The sequence below is a fragment of the Pan troglodytes genome, chromosome 2 (genome assembly GCF_028858775.2).
Source record: "Pan troglodytes isolate AG18354 chromosome 2, NHGRI_mPanTro3-v2.0_pri, whole genome shotgun sequence".
Classification (NCBI taxonomy): domain Eukaryota; kingdom Metazoa; phylum Chordata; class Mammalia; order Primates; family Hominidae; genus Pan; species Pan troglodytes.
In genome coordinates this window covers 141,300,498-141,317,945 of record NC_086015.1, presented here as the reverse complement: position 1 = coordinate 141,317,945, position 17,448 = coordinate 141,300,498, and the positions used below count along the sequence as shown (strand labels likewise).

At 43.9% G+C, this 17,448-nt stretch overlaps 1 protein-coding gene and 1 pseudogene across 7 annotated transcripts in view; both read left to right on the top strand.

The window, feature by feature from the left end:
* Positions 1 to 17,448, top strand: part of DZIP1L (DAZ interacting zinc finger protein 1 like) — an 83,965-nt gene that overhangs the window by 6,453 nt on the left and 60,064 nt on the right. For all 7 annotated transcript variants that reach the window (XM_054681082.2, XM_054681083.2, XM_054681080.2 and 4 more), the window contains 4 exons: positions 5,345 to 5,926; positions 11,570 to 11,654; positions 14,439 to 14,560; positions 16,878 to 17,039. In XM_054681082.2, coding sequence (XP_054537057.1) covers positions 5,426 to 5,926; positions 11,570 to 11,654; positions 14,439 to 14,560; positions 16,878 to 17,039 — 870 coding nt within the window. In that variant the 5' untranslated portion in view covers positions 5,345 to 5,425. The remainder of the gene's footprint in view (positions 1 to 5,344; positions 5,927 to 11,569; positions 11,655 to 14,438; positions 14,561 to 16,877; positions 17,040 to 17,448) is intronic.
* LOC134809599 (keratin, type II cytoskeletal 8-like) lies at positions 6,404 to 8,035 on the top strand (annotated as a pseudogene).

The window sequence follows — 17,448 nt, the reverse complement described above, 5'->3', positions numbered from 1 at the left end:
GAGGCTAGCCCAGACTGGAGCCAGGCTGCCTGGGTGTGAATCTTGCCTCTGGATCTTGGGCAAGCTTCTTTATTTCTCTGTGGCTTAGATGATAATAGTACCTCCTCAAGGGCTTGTCCTAAGAAATAGATGAGTGCTTCTTTGTAAAGCATTTAAAAACAGTGTCTATACATAAAATAAACAGCCCAGAAGTATGAAAGTGTGGAAGGCAAGTAATATGGTAAATGGGAGATGCAGCTAGAAAGGTACTTTTGGAAACAGTTCATCGAAGTCTTTGAATATCACTCAGTGTATTTGGAATTAGCCAATAAGGAACACAAAATCCATTCCCCTGTGGCTGGAGCTCAATAGTGGTTTCCCACTTTAAACAGGGCCTGCACTCTCAGGTTTGCCATAATCCCTAATGTTTCCTAGCCTAGCACTCCACAGATTTAGTGGTTCTAAATCAGTAAGTCTGGGGATCTGCATTTCTAACAAATTCCCAGGTGATGCTGATGCTGCTGGTCCAGAGACCACACTTTGAGAACCACTGCCTTATTGTATCTTGGATACTAAGATGGAGAATGAGTTGCCATTTATCATAACACATGTACTGTGGTTTCTTTCATATCTGCTACATTTTGTGCATTTAATGTTACTTTTCTGGCCCTGGTGGAACTTGGGTTTGCAATTCCTGGCATAATCAGTATGGAATGGTTGGGTATAAGATCACAAGAGACCGTGGGGCTAGAGAGAAAGAGATTTGGGGGTGACTGAGGCTCAGCCTAGAGCAAGCCTATAGTAGCTGAAGCTGTGAGCTCATTCCTAGGGATAGCGTGCAGGGAGAAATGGGTTGCAGGTGGATAGCAGAATATCAAGGGGGCACTGGCACACCCTGTCATAAAAGAAAGGGGAAAGAATAGTCACTGTTTAAGGAAGAGCATTCAAAAAGGTAGGAGGAGAGATGAGAGAGAGAGTGGCTGATGGAGAGTTCTTGACTTTATTATTAGAGAGAGGACTGTTGGCAAACATCTGACGCCAAAGCTTAAATAGTTAAACAGTACAGTTCTTAGGTGAGCTCACCTAAGAGCTGGGACATCAGGAAGCAGGTGTCTTATTACCCTTGCCCACAGCATGCCTGGTAACCTGCTGTTGCTCTGAGGCACAGCTTGTTGTGAGTAGTCGTCTCTGAGGCTCTGGTGGCACAGTTGCAGCTTTGGAGCTAAGCATGGTGAGTATCATGTCACCCATCTCTACTCAAAATACAAAAAATTAGCCAGGCATGGTGGCGGGCACCTGTAGTCCCAGCTACTTGGGAGGCTGAGGCAGAAGAATGGCGTGAACCTGGGAGGCAGAGCTTGCAGTGAGCCGAGATCGCGCCACTGCACTCCTTCATAACATGGCAGAAATGTGCTAGTCTTCTCATGGCCATGGTGGGGGTGCTTATGTCAGGCTGGTTTTCTTTTTGGAGTACTTGTTGGGAAAGAGTATCTGAGAAAGGGAAGGATGGATCTGAAACTGAAAAGGTGGGCAAGTGGCATCCTGTAGGCAGTCTCAAGACCAGGCTAAGAGGTTTGCGTTTGGTACAGTGGGAATAGGGAGCTATGCTGAGCTCCAGGGTGGGGAGCAGCTGTGTGGTTAATATGGCTCCATAGCCCAGAACCTGAGCTTGGGCTGGGCCCACATAGGCATACTATAAATGAGGAGTGAGTAAATGGATGAATTGGAGGTTTAAGGGATAAAGGATGATAATCTGATCAAAGCAAAATTTTAGGAGGAATAGCCCCAAGAATCAATGTTGAGTGGTTCAAAGTCCATAAGCTTTGGTGCCAGATGAACCTACAATTACACTTCAAATCTGGTCTCCTGTTTTCATCCATTTTGTACTGCTGCAACAGAATGACACAGACTGGGTAATTTATAAAGAAAAGAAATGTATTTCTCACAGTTCTGGAAGCTTAAGTCTAATATCAAGTCCAATATCAAGCTTGAAGTCCAATATTGGGCAAGGGCCTTCCTGCTGCATCATTTCTTGGTGGAGAGTGGAAGGTCAAGAAAGCATAAGAGCAAGAGGGAAGGGGACTGAATTCCTCCTTTCATCAGGAACCTACTCCTGTGATAACTAACCCACTCCTACAATAATGACATTCATCCATTCACGAGGGCAGAGTCTTCGTGACTTAATCACCTTAAATGTCCCATCTCTCAACACTGCTGCATTGGGGATTGAGTTTTCAACATATGACCTTTGGGGGATGCCACTGAACCACTCCAGAAACCAGTTTCCTTATTTGTAAAATGAGAATAATAATACCTGTTTGTAGGTTTGTATTAGGAGTTTGTATGTAGCACAGAGGGTGGCACTCCCTGCAGAGCTGCCATTGTTATCACTGAGCACCTTCCCCTTGCATCTTCTCCAAGTCTCATAGCACCCTGTGAGGTAGGCAGGGCTGGCCTGTCACTGCCTTTCACAGAAGAAGACTGTGGCTCAGTGGGGTCAGGGGCTGTTCCTGGAGGCCCTTCTCTCTCTCTCTCTCTCTCTTTTTTTTTTTTGGCCAACCTAGTCCTACCACTTTTTTTTGAGACGGAGTCTCGCTCTGTCACCCAGGCTGGAGTGCCGTGGCGCGATCTCGGCTCACTGCAAGCTCCGCCTCCCAGGTTCACGCCATTCTCCTGCCTCAGCCTCCTGAGTAGCTGGGACTACAGGTGCACGCCACCACGCCCGGCTAATTTTTCTATTTTTAGTAGAGACGGGATTTCACCATGTTGGCCAGGATGGTCTCAATCTCTTGACCTCATGATCCACCCACCTTGGCCTCCCAAAGTGCTGGGATTACAGGCGTGAGCCACCGCGCCCAGCCTAGTCCTACCATTTTTTAAAGGCCTTCCTTCTGAAGCTGATGACTTCTTTGACTTTCTATTGCACTTTTTTAAGTGCACTTTCTATTGCACTTTTTAAAGTCTGAATCATGGGCCGGGTGCAGTGGCTCATGCCTGTAACCCCAGCTCTTTGGGAGGCTGAGGCGGGTGGATCACGAGGTCAGGAGTTTGAGACCAGTCTGGCCAACATAGTGAAACCCTGTCTCTACTAAAAATACAAAAAATTAGCCAGTTGTGGTGGAGTGTGCCTGTAATCCCGCCTACTCTGGAGGCTGAGGCAGGAGAATTGCATGAACCCGGGAGGTGGAGGTTGCAGTAAGCCGAGATCGCGCCATTGTATTTCAGCCTGGGCGACAGTGCGAGACACTGTCTCAAAAAAAAAAAAAAAAAAAAAAAAAAAAAAAAGAAAGAAGACTGAATCATGTAATCTTGAAAGACTTGATTAAATAGGGTAAAGTGTACCTCTTGTTGCCTTAGTCAGATTCTCACTTCTGCAAGAACTGAAATTCTATGTTTTATTTTAAAAAATAATAAAAGTGATAGAAGATGATAAGAACTTTGAATAGTACAGAGAGGTAGAAAGTGAAAAATAAAAGTCCTGTAATCTCCATTTTCACTTCCCAGAGGCAGCCATTGCTAATAGCTTCTTGTCTATCTTTCCAGAAACAGTCTATGCTTATGAAATAATATACATAAGTGAATCATATATATGAATTATAAATGAGCATATTTTATTCATTATAAAACTAATTATAACAAATATGAGTCTTTCATATGTATGTGTGTGTATGGGTGTATATATATGTTGACTCTCCATATCTGTGGATTCTGCATCCGCAGATTCAACAAACTGCGGATCAAAAATATTTGGAAAAAAAGGATAGTTTCTTCTGTACTGAACATGTACAGAGTTTTTTTCTTGTCATTATTCCTAAATAATTAAGTATAACAGCTATTTTTATAGCATTTACATTGTATTAGGTATTATAAATAATCTAGAGATGATTTAAAGTGTGTGGGAGAATGTGTATAGGTTATATGCAAATACTACACCATTTTGTATAAGCAATTTGAGCATCTGTAGATTTTGGTATCTGAGGAGGGTCCTGGAACCAATCCCTCATGGACACTGACAGATGACTGAATATGTGTGTATGTGTGTATGTGTATATATATATAAAATGATCATCATTGGTCTGTGAAGGCCTATTTACCTGTCTATCTGACCATCACCACCCACACACCATCCATCCATTTATTTATCCCCATTCCACACTCCCATTTCCTTCCCTCCTCTCATAGACAACCATTCTAATATGATATATATCTTTCACTTTGGTGAGTTATTAAATGTGATTATATTAATATGTCATTAAAACAGAAATAGAGGTATATATGCCTATTTTGTGTGTGTTTACATATATATATATCGGAGATTATCATTTCATATCAGTACATGTAAGTCTGCTTTATACCAATCAATAGCTGCATAATATTCCATTGCATAGAGATACATTGTACTTTGCTTTCTTCTACTTTTTCTTTTACTTTGCTTTTATAAAAGATGCTACAATGACAATTTTTTTACAAGTACCTTTGTACATATGAGTTTGTAGCATAATTATAATTTTTAGTAGTGGAATGTTCAAAATTCCCATTGATATTGTCAAATTACTCTTCAGAGAGAACAGTTCATATGCTCACCAAGAGTTTAGAGAGTAGAATCTGAGTCTTGGCAAAGAAACTGGAGATCTTTTTACTTAACTGTTAAGTTAAAAAAAAGCCCATGATGGATTGAGCACCATGTGGCAGAGACTCCGTGACTCTCTTAAGCCCCTCCTGACAGGGGTGGACATCATTTCACTCACATTCTAGGAGAGAGAACTTAGTCATATGATCACATGTTATTGCTGGAGAAGCTGGGAAAGGTAGTTCACTCGTGTTCCATTAGAATCCTGTAGTTATATGAGAAAGAGAAGACAGGGTAGACATTAGGAACCTTGGTCACTCACAGCAAGTTGTCGGACTTTATCCTGAGATAAAAATAGGGTTGCAGAAGGACCCATTTCTAAATTTGATAGTCACCTGCTGACAAAGGCCTTTGCCAGGCATTCCTGCAGTGGAGATGGGCTTTGCAGAGGGGGCTCACTGAGGACCTGCTATGTGCCAGGCACTAGGCTGGGTGCTTCACTTGCCTCATTCCTCACCACAGGCCTGCACAGTGGGACCCATGTTCCTCCTTAGACACAGGAGGCTTAAAGATGTGCAGGGACTTGCCCAAGGCAGAGCATTCCAATCCACATCTGTGTGATTGCAAAGCCCATGTTTTCTTTCCACAGCTCTGGCCATGTCAGCACACACCATGAATGCTACAGCTGCTGCACAGACACCTCACTTTGCCCCGCTTAGGCCCTTGCTGGCCAGATATACAGTAGGTGCAGCCACACACACCTCACCTAACTTGGACTCTCTTCTTATTTTCCAGGCCTTCTCTCAGCTCCTTGGCCTACTGCCGTGGCCTTGGTGCCACCCTCCTCTGGTGGTCAGCTCAGGGCTTCCTCTGCCCATGCAGTCCCCAGCTGCCACTGCTGAGGGCCTCAGTGGCCCCCTCTTTGGGGCCTACACGTTCCCCACCTTCAAGTTTCAGCCTCGCCATGATAGCATGGACTGGAGACGCATTAGCACCCTGGATGTAGACCGCGTGGCCCGGGAACTGGATGTGGCCACTCTGCAGGAGAATATTGCTGGCATCACCTTCTGCAACTTGGACCGGGAGGTGTGCAGCCGCTGTGGGCAGCCTGTGGACCCGGCACTGCTCAAGGTGCTGCGCCTGGCGCAGCTCATCATTGAGTACCTGCTCCACTGCCAGGATTGCCTGAGTGCCAGCGTTGCCCAGCTGGAGGCACGGCTGCAGACCAGCCTGGGCCAGCAGCAGCGTGGTCAGCAGGAGCTGGGACGCCAGGCTGACGAGCTCAAGGGTGTGCGGGAGGAGAGCCGCCGGCGTCGCAAGATGATCAGCACCCTGCAGCAGCTGCTAATGCAGACAGGCACCCACAGCTACCACACGGTGAGGAATCTCCACCAGGCAGGGAGAGTGGGAGGGCTGTGTGCCCCAGCCACTGGGGCAACTGTTGCCACTGGGCAGCACTGCTGGGACCATAAGGCTGCTGGGGGGCTGTTCTCACTGGTTAGGAGCAGATTTCAGAGATGCTGCTCATGGCCAGAGAGCCTGGGGGTGTCTCATTAGGTTCTACTGTGTGTGTGTGTGTGTGTGTGTGTGTGTGTGTGTGTGTAGATTGTACACGTGTGGGAGGTGTGCGTGTTTATGGAGAGGGTACATGTCTAGTGTATGTATATGCATGAATGTATGGAGAGTGTGTGTGTTTGTAAATGATGTGAACATGTGTGTGTGTTTAATGTGTGTGTGTGTGTGAATACTTGAAGGGTACCTCTGTGTGTATGTAGGGTGTGTGGTGTGTAATGTGTGCTTGTACTATGTTATAAAGGATACAACTCTGGAGCATGTATAAAAAGGTGTATTAATAGTGTTTGTGACCAAGAAGCAGCTTCTCTGCTCCTTCTGGAATCTCCGCCTGGTTCAGCCCACCTGCCTCCACTCCTGCTTCCACCATGTTCATCAGGGTGACCCAGAAGTCCTACAAGGTGCCCACCTCTGGCCCCCAGGTCTTCAGCAGCTGCTCCTACATGAGTGGGCCCAGTGCCCGCATCAGCTCCTTGAGCTTCTCCTGAGTGGGCAGCAGCAGCTTCCGGGGTGACCTGGGCGGAGGCTATGGTGGGGCCAGTGGCATGGGAGGCATCACTGCCATCACTGTCAACCAGAGCCTGCTGAGCCCCCTTAACCTGGAGGTGGACCCCAACATCCAGGCCATGTGCACCCAGGAGAAGGAGCAGATCAAGTCCCTCAACAACATGTTTGCCTCCTTCATAGACAAGGTATGGTTCCTGGAGCAGCAGAACAAGATGCTGGAGACCAACTGGAGCCTCCTGCAGCAGCAGAAGACGGCTCAGAGTTAACATGGACAACATGTTCAGAGCTACATCAACAACCTTAGGCAGCAGCTGGAGACTCTGGGCCAGGAGAAGCTGAAGCTGAAGGCAGAGCTTGGCAACATGCAGGGGCTGGGTGGAGGACTTCGGGAACAAGTATGAGGATGAGATCAATAAGCATACAAAGATGGAGAATAAATTTGCCTTCATCATCAAGAAAGATGTGGATGAAGCTTACATGAATAAGATAGAGCTGGAGTCTCGCCTGGAAGGGCTGACTGACGAGATCAACTTCCTCAGGCAGCTGTATGAAGAGGAGATCCGGGAGCTGCAGTCCCAGATCTCAGACACGCCTGTGGTGCTGTCCATGGACAACAGTCACTCCCTGGACATGGACAGCATCATCGCTGAGGTCAAGGCACAGTACAAGGAGATCGCCAACCGCAGCTGGGCTGAGGCTGAGAGCATGTACCAGATCAAGTATGAGGAGCTGCAGATGCTGGCTGGGAAGCATGGAGATGACCTGCAGCATACAAAGACTGAGATCTCTGAGATGACCCAGAACATCAGCCGGCTCCAGGCTGAGATTGAGGGCCTCAAAGGTCAGAGGGCATCGCAGATGCCGAGCAACGGGGGGAGCTGGCCATTAAGGATGCCAACGCCAAGCTGTCCGAGCTGGAGGCCGCCCTGCAGCGGGCCAAGCAGGACGTGGAGCGGCAGCTGCGTGAGTATCAGGAGCTGATGAATGTCAAGATGGCCCTGGACATCAAGATCACCACCTATAGGAAGCTGCTGGAGAGCAAGGAAAGCTGGCTGGAGTCTGAGATGCAGAACACAAGTATCCATACAAAGACCACCAGCGGCTATGCAGGTGGTCTGAGCTCGGCCTATGGGGGCCTCACAAGCCCTGGCCTCAGCTACGGCCTGGGCTCCAGCTTTGGCTCTGGCGCAGGCTCCAGCTCCTTCAGCCGCACCAGCTCCACCAGGGCCACTGTGGTTGTGAAGAAGGTAGAGACTTGTGATGGGAAGCTGGTGTCCGAGTCCTCTGATGTCCTGCCCAAGTGAACAGCTGTGGTAGCCCCTCCCAGCCTGCCCCTCCTGCGGCTGCCCCAGAGCCCAGCAGGGGAGGCTGCTGTGCAGGGTAGCACAGGGAACGGGAGACCCACCTGAGGCTCAGCCCTAGCCCTCAACCCACCTGCGGGGGAGTTTACTGCCTAGGGACCCCCCTTTCCCATGCCTCCAGCTACAAAACAATTCAATTGCTTTTTTTTTGGTCCAAAATAAAACCTCAGCTATCTCTGCCAAAAAAAAAAAAATAGTGTTTGTGTGTGTGTGAATGAATGAAGGGTATATATGTGTGTAAGAGTGTGTGTTTGTACTTATGGAGAGTGTGTGTAAGGATGAGTATGTAGAAGAAGGATGTATATGTGTCTAAGGGTGTATTTATAGAGGGTGTGAGTGCGTGCATATTTATATATGATGGAGGATTTGTATGTATATGTAGAGGAGTGTGTTGTGTAAAGGTGTGTGTGAGGGGTTTGTGTGTGCATGTGTTGAATCTATGTGTGACAAGGGATTGGTGGAGCCAGGCCTATTCTGGAATACTGACTCCATTATTCAACCAAGTGACAGTTCATTTCCCAAAGCAACATGGAGTGTTTGAATGTGTCTCCATGGAAGTATGGATTAGGGACATTTGCCCTTTAATAAAAATTGTCATGGTGGCTAGGCCCTGTGCCAGGCTCTGAGGATGTGGGCACAAATCATGCTGGTTCAGGTTTTTAAGACATTCATAGTTTATGGATGGATGGGTTACCTATTTCTGCTTATAACACTTCTGACACCAAATGTGTGTTTTTCTTCCTCACACCAACCAATTCTCCAGTGCCACCTGGGTGCCCTTCAATTCAATTCTGACACTATCTACCTGGAGTTAGCATCAGATCCCATGAGTTAAGGGATCAGTCCCACAAGACTGGCCCCACTTCAGATACCTGGGCCTCCTGTACTTCTGACTAACTGGCTACAAATTGAGGGTTCCCATAACTCCATCTTGAGGTTCAATAATTTGCTAGAATGGCTCACAGAACTCAGGAAGAAGACACTTTATTACTAGTTTATTATAAGGATAGAAGTCAGAACAGTCAAATGGAAGAGATGCACTTGAGGACAAGAGAGGACAAGGTATGGGAGAAGGGACTCGGAACTTCCCTGCCCTTTCTGGGTGTGCCATCTCCTAGCACCTTAGTGTTTACCAATCTGGAAATTCTCTAAATCCCATCATTTAGGGGTTTTATAAGATTCCACCAAGCATGCATAATTGATTAAATCATTGGCCATTGCTTAGTAGTCCAGCCCCTCTTCCCTCCCTGGAGGCTGGAGGGTGGGGCTGAAAGTTCCAACCCTCTACCCATGCCTTGGTCTTTCTGGTGACCAACCCCCATCCTGGGAGGATTACCTGAGCCCGGCATCTTTATCGTAATGAGAGCTGATTAGCCAAAAAAAAAAAAAAGGATGGGGGTTGGTCACCAGAAAGTCATTTGCGGGGTGGGGCAGAAGGTGCCCAGCCAACAGTCCTTTCATTAGCATACAAAAAACACTGTCTTAGTAAGTTTAGTGTTGCAATAAAGGAATATCCGAAGCTGGATAATTTATAAAGAAAAGAGGTTATTTGACTCACAGTTCTGCTGGCTGGAAGGTTCAAGACTGGGCACCTGATGAGGGCCTCTGGCTGCTTTCACTCCTGGTGGAAGGTGAAGGGGAGCTGGCCTGTCCAGAGCTCATTGCAAGAGAGGAAGTAAGGGGAGAGGAATGCCAGGCTCTTTCTAACAACCAGCTCTGTCAAACTAATAAGAATGAGAACTCCCTCACCCTCAAGGGAGGGCATTAATCTATATATGAGGGATCTGCCCCATGATCCAGATACCTCCCACTGGGCCCCACCTCTCAACACTGCCACACTGGAGATTAAATTTCAACATGAGATTTGGAAGGGACAAACATTCAAACAATAGTAGACGCTCTTATTACTCTGGAGATTCCAAGGATCTCAGAATCTCTAAGACCAAATATTATTGCAAAAGGTGCTTTACTGCCCTTATCACTCTGAAGATTGTAAGTTAGGTGTGTCCAATCTTTTGGCTTCCTTGGGCCACATTGGAAGAAGAAGAATTGTCTTGGGCCACACATAAAATACACTAACATTAATGATAGCTGATGAGCTAAAAAAAAAAAAATTCCTAAAAAAATCTCATAATGTTTTAAGAAAGTTTACAAATTTGTGTTGGACTGCATTCAGAGCTGTTCTGGGCCACATGTGGCCTATTGGCTGCAGGTTGAACCAGCTTGTTGTAAGTGTTTTAGGACCTCCTTGCCAGAAACTAGGAAGGAACAAAGACCAAATATACATTCTTTTTTATTTTTTGAGACAGGGTCTCACTCTGTCATCCAGGCTGCAGTCTGATCATGGCTCACCACAGCCTTAACCTCCCAGGCTCAGGTGATCCTCCCACCTCAGCCTCCTGAGTAGTTAGGACTACAGTCACCTACCACCATGTTTGTCTAATTTTTTTAGAGACAGGGTTTCTCCAGGTTGCCCAGGCTGGTCTCGAACTCCTGGGCTCAAGTGATCTGCCCACCTCAGCCTCCCAAAGTTCTAGGATTTTAAGTGTGAGCCACTGTGCCCAGCCTACATTCTTATTGTATCACAATATCACAGTGGGACAGAAGGAATCGTTATGATATATTATTAATTGATAACAAATTGATATAATTGATATGATGTTTATGATTAAAAGGGTCAGAACCCTTTTAGTAGTAAGTCCTGTGGACACACCTGGTTGCTAGGAAGGTTGGGACATAGAGTGTTTATTCTCATTGGCCACAGACTTACTATTACCAAGGAAGAAAGGGAAAATGGGTATTGGGGGACAACTGGCAATTCCTGTCACAATTGTCTGCAAAGATAGCAAATAATCTGCCTATGGATTAACTAACAATGGCAGCCTCCAAAGCTGTGTTGAGAAGAATTCTGAAATTTTACAGTGAGAAGACGATGTGATAGATTGCTTATGTCTAAAATGTCTTAGGAGAGGGATGTGGAATTACAGATGCTGTTTATTTGCTCACCTCTGCCTCTGGTGTTTCTCCACCCTGGGATGGGACCTAGACATTGGCATATTTTAAAAACTTTTTATTATGGAAAATTTCAAACATGTACAATAGTAGAGAGAATAATATAATGAACCTTTATCTACACACTAACAGTATCAACCCATGGGCAGTGTTGTTGCATCTCTTCCCCTGCCCACTTTCCCCTACTTCTGGATTATTTTGAAGCATATTAGTAATATGATTTTATTTGTAGTATTTCAATGTCTCTATTTGTATCTCTAAAAGAGAAAGACTCTGACTTTTAAACATAGACAAACACCATCATCACACTCTGAAAAAGCAACAGAATTCCTTAGTATCATCAAATATCCAGTGTTGACAGTTTCCCGGGACACTGGTAGTATTTTAAAGCTCCGGTGATCCTAGTGGGCAGCATGGGCTGACATCATTGCCTTGCTCAGTAAATTAAATTCTTTATTTCTGAAGCAGCCCAGGGGTCCCAAGGGGATGGGGGCTTTGATATAGGGAAAATCCCAGGCTGACTCAGGTGACCTAATCTTGTACTCCCCATTGCTTCCTCTCTGTACAGTGCCACCTGTGTGACAAGACATTCATGAATGCCACCTTTCTCCGGGGCCACATCCAGCGCAGGCATGCAGGCGTGGCAGAAGGTGGTGAGTCCGGACAGCAGCCTGGGCCCCTTCTGGGACTGTGGAAAGGGCTGGGGCTGGTATTCAATGGGTGGTGACCACCTATAGCACCCAAAACTGCTCTCAGAACCTCACTGTCCAATTGGGGATGGGATGATCCCACCATCCACCACCGGGGGAGCCCACATGGGTTGGAAGGGTTTCTGACCCCACGTGTAAAGAAGGGCTGGGAGTCAGACAGGTAGATTTCACTCTTAGCTCTGTCGCTATTTATTATGTAACCTCGGTCCATGCTTTCCCCTTTGTGTCTCAGTGGCCTTCACTGTGAATGGGGCAGTCAGATGGAGTGACTTTGAAGGGCTCTTACCTTCCAGCCTTCTGCGAATCTGCAGTTCCCTGATGCCAGCCATGAATAAGCCTAATGGGGTGAATGGGCAGTCAGACCAGTTCTTTGACTTTTCTACATACTTGAGCTTATCATGATCTAATCACTTTAATTTTACAATTTCAGATTCCAAAATGAGGAGCAAGGCTGTATGTTTTCCCCATAAAGAGATTTGCATATTTTACATTCACTTTTCTTTTCTTTTCTTTTTTTTTTTTTTTGAGACAGGGTCTCACTCTGTCACCCAGGGTGGAGTGCAGTGGCTTGATCTCGGCTCCATTGCAGCCTCCACCTCCTGGGCTCAAGCAATCCCCGTACCTCAGCCTCCTGAGTAGCTGGGACTACAGGCACGCACCACCATACCTGGCTAATTTTAAAAATTTTTCGTAGAGATGAGGTCTCACTGTGTTGGCCAGTCTGGTCTCAAATTCCTGGGCTCAAGTGATCTGCCTGCTTTGGCCTCCCAAAGTGCTGAGATTACAGGCATGAGCCACTGCACTCAACCTATATTCACTTTTTGAGGTTCAACAAGAAATATTTGTTAAAACACAAAATATAGATGTAAAAATGCCATTAAGTAAAACTTTTCCTCCTATTTTCCATCATTCAAATTCTCTTTTCATAAAAAAGAAAAAAGTACCACTTACCTAAAACTATGTATTTAGTGTATATCTAATTCTTTTTAGTTCTGCATTGGAGGCTAAGGAAAAATAAATTTTCCATGCCTTAAATTTTTTTGAATAAAAATATGTCTCTGGTATAGAAAATTTAAATATAGGAAAGTAGAAAAGAGAAAATAAAAACCATGGATGGTATCACCAGCAGTTAATATTTTGGTGTATTCTCTGTCATTTTTTTCCTGTAGACATATATAATCATATAATGTGCGCTTTGACTATTGCTTATTTTCATTTAAGAATATGTCTTATTTTCCAATGTCATTAAATTATCTTTGAAAATGTGATTTTTTAATGGCCAAATAGTATTTCATTAAGTGGCTATCATAATTTATTTCACAATTTCCTCCTGTTGAATATATGGCTTACCCCAACATTTATTTATTATAAATCACATGATGATTGATATTCTTGCATGTAGATCTTTGAGCATATCTCTTATTTCCTTAATGTAAAGTGCTGTAAGGAGAGAGAAATGTGTTCTTAAGATCACTTTTGCTATATTAATGGTCATGGCCTCTTTATTCACAGGCAGCTGACTTCCCAGATGCCCAGCTCTCCTATTCCACAGTCGCCTCAAATCATGTTATTAAACCAAATTAATTTCTACTGCAACTAAAAATTGTTTGTTTGTAAAATGTCCAACCTGAGAAACGCCACATCTCTTTTCAAAGAAAAGGCTTAGAATTTTAATAACAGTATGATTTATCTAGTAATCACTAAATATGCTTTAAAAAGTAACAAATGTTCAAGAATAATTGTATTCTTTTTTGACCCTTAACTCTTGCTTTATCATCAGTATGTGGTTTAGTTAGGATGTTTTTTATAATTCATGCTGAATCTTTTTGTTCACTTAAACAATTTAAAGTATACACTTAAAGGAGCTTTGGTTCTTTATAATACATGCTGCTTTTTTTTCCATTTGAAATTTATTTATTTATTTATTGAGACACAGTCTCGCTCTGTCTCCCAGGCTGGAGTGCAGTGGTGCGATCTCGGCTCACTGCAACCTCTGCCTCCTGGGTTCAAGCGATTCTTTTGCCTCAGCCTCCTGAGTAGCTGGGATTATAGGCACCCACCACCATACCCGGCTAATTTTTTTTGTATTTTTAGTAGAGACGGGGTTTCACCATGTTGGTCAGGTTGGTCTCGAACTCCTGACCTAGTGATCAGCCTGCCTTGGCCTCCCAAAGTGCTGGGATTACAGGCATGAGCCACTGCGCCCGGCCTGAAATTTACAACTATACACTTATATTATTGAAAAAAGTGAACTTAAAACTACAGTGATTTTTATTACTTTAAAATTCTCTCTGATTACTGTCAGGATACATGGATATGTTCTTTGTATTGATAATTGGTGTACATGCTATTTGATATTCCGTTCTGTTACTATAGTAATTTTAAATTTCTATTTCCATGTGTCAGTACTGTCAAAATACTTATTTTAAGTGACAGTACAATAATAATTCACATTTTTTGAGCTGTCGTGCCAGACACTATGCTAAGCACTTTGCATTCTCACATTTCATCCTCACAGCAGCCCTCTGAGTTAGGTGCTATTGTTATCTCTATTTTCCAGTTTGGGGAAACAGAGGGACAGAGAGGTTATGTTCTTTGCCCAGTGTCAACGTACTAAGTAGCGAAGCTGGTTTGAGACCGAGGTATGGCTGATTGACAAGGTGAGAAACTACACTCCCTTGATTTTTGGACTTAAACTGGTCACCTGTCTTTGCATGGACCCCACAGGAAAACAGAAGAAACAGGAACAGCCAGTGGAAGAGGTGTTAGAAGAGCTACGGGCCAAGCTAAAGTGGACCCAAGGGGAGCTGGAAGCCCAGAGGGAGGCAGAGAGGCAGCGGCAGCTCCAGGTGGGCAGGGAGAGAAAACATCAGGGAGACTTGGGTCATGGACTACCCAGGAGACCCTTGATGCACATGAATCCCACAGGGCAAAAATTCCAGCTAGTTTCCCAGAGCTGGGAGTCAGAGCTGGGATAGCGCCTTCTTGGACATGGCAAATGATTTTAGGTAGCCTGGAAAGGAAAATTGAATTGTTTTTGCCAGACTTATGTGGACGAGAGTAGAGCAGAGAGATGCAGTTTCCTGCATTAGTCAGCACCCTCTGAGGACATTTGAACCTGAATTTTAGCTTCGTACACAATGCTGTTAGTTAACTTTTTGAGGACAAAGACTGGGTTTGATTCTGAAAGCTCCAGAACCCAGCCCAGAGAAAATGCTCAGTATATGTTTGTAGAATGAAAATACATGAAGTTGCCCTGCTCATCCCTTCATTATTCATCCCCTCAGCATGCATTTATTGAGCACCAGCTGCATAGTTGGTATTGTGACAAATACAGGCATACTTCTTTTTTTGTGTGTTTTGTGTGCTTCACAGACATTGTATTGTTTGCACATTGAAGGTTTGTGCCAACCCTGTGTTGAGCAAGTTTATCAGCATCATTCTCCAACAGCATGTGCTCACTTCATGTCTATGTATCACATTTTGGTAATTCTCACAATATTTCAAGCTTTTTCGTTATTATTATATCTGTTTTGGTGATCTGTGATCAATGATCTTTGATGTTACTATTGTAATTGTTTTGGGGTGCCACAAACTATCCATATAAGATGGCAAACTTAAACATCTCTCACTTTAAATCAAAAGGTAGAAATGATTAAGTTTAGTGACGAAGGCATGTTGAAAGCTGAGATGGGCTGAGAGGCAGGCCTCTTGTGCCAAACAGCCAAGTTATGAATACAAAGGAATTTTGAAGGAAATTCAAAGCACTACTCCACTGACCACACAAATGATAAGAAAGCGAAACAGCCTTATTACTGAGATGGAGAAAGTTTTAATGGTCTGGATAGAAGATCAGACCAGCCACAAAATTCCCTTAAGCCAAAGCCTAATCCAAAGCAAGGACCTAACTCTCTTCACTTCTATGAAGGCTGAGAGAAGTGAAGAAGCTGCAGAAGAACAGTTGAAAGCTAAAAGAGATTGGTTCATAGGTTTAAGGAAAGAAGCCATCTCCATAACAATGAAAGTGCAATGTGAAGCAGCAAGTGCTAATGTAGAAGCTGCAGCAAGTTATCTTGAAGATCTAGCTAAGATAATTGATGAAGGTGACTGTACTAAACAGATTTTCAGTGTAGAAAAAACAACCTTCTATAGGAATAAGCCATCTAGAACTTTTATAGCCTGGCTTCACAGTTTCAAAGAACAGGATGATTCTCTTTTTAGGGTCTAATACAGCTGGTGGCTTTAAGTTGAAGCCAATGCTCATTTGCCACTGTGAAAATTCTAGGGCCCTTAAGAATTATGCTAGCTCTACTCTATCTGTGCTCTAAAAATGGAACAAGAAATTCCGGATGACAGCACAGCTATGGTTTACTGAATATTTTAAGCCCACTGTTGAGATCTACTGCTAAAAAAAAGATTCTTTTCAAAATAATTACTGCTCATTGACAATGTTCCTGGTCACCTAAAAGCTCTGGTGGAGATGTACAAGGAGATTTGTGTTGTTTTCAAGCCTGTTAACACAATATCCATTCTGCAGCCCACGAATCAAGGAGTAATTTTGACTTCCAAGTTTTATTATTTAAGAAATACATTTTGTAAGGTTATAGCTGTCATAGATAGTGATTCCTCTGATGGATCTGAGCAAAGTAAATTGAAAACCTTTTGGAAAGGATTTGCCATTCTGGATGCCATTAAGAAAATGTGTGATTCTTTGGAGGAGGTCAAAATATTAACATTAACAGGAGTTTGGATGAAATTGATTCTAGCCATCGTGGATGACTTTGAGGGATTCAAGACTTCAGTGGAGGAAGCCACTGCAGATGTGGTGGAAATAGCAAGAGAACTAGACTTAGAAGTGGAGCCTGAAGATGGGACTGAATTGCTGCAACCTCATGATAAAACTAATGGTTGAGTAGTTGCTTCTTATGGATGAGCAAATAAAGTAGTTTCTTGAGAAGGAATCTACTACTTCTGAAGATGCTTAGAAGTAGTAGACTTAGTAGGCTTAGACTGGTCCTCCCAAGTCCAAAGAATGGGAACTGTGGGATGAATGCTCTTTGGGTCTCCATAGTGACTTGCATAGACAAGGAGGCCTAAGTAGGTTCTTAGTAAATATTTGCTGTAATGTGGAATTAATCATCATATTGTTCTTGCTCTTCTTTTTAGGAAGCAGAGCTCATTCATCAGAGGGAAATAGAAGCTAAGAAAGAATTTGATAAATGGAAAGAACAAGAGTGGACCAAACTTTATGGGGAAATAGATAAACTAAAAAAATTATTTTGGGATGAATTTAAAAATGTCGCCAAGCAGAACTCTACACTAGAAGAGGTACCCAACATAAAAGGCTTTTTAAAGTTTCTTTGTTGGAAATCTGCTTATTCTCAAAATTCATTTCTTAGTTTGTACTGGTTTTATTTCATCTGCTGTTGGAAGCTAAAACACTGTGAGGCCAGTTATCAGAGGCCTGATATTAGAGGCCCAGATTTCAGACGCCTTGGGGTTGAATCACTGCTGTGTCACATTCTGGCTGTGAGACCTTGAATGAGTTAGTTAACCTCCTCATGCCTCAGTTTTATTTCTGTAAGATAGGCTGCTGAGAGGGTTAAATTAGTACATATACAGTATGTAACATTATCCAGCATATAGTAATGTATCAGTAGTGTATCTGGTATATAGTAATATCTCTAGGTATTATTCTTATTTTTGTGAAGGGCTTTCATCACTGGACAAGAAATGG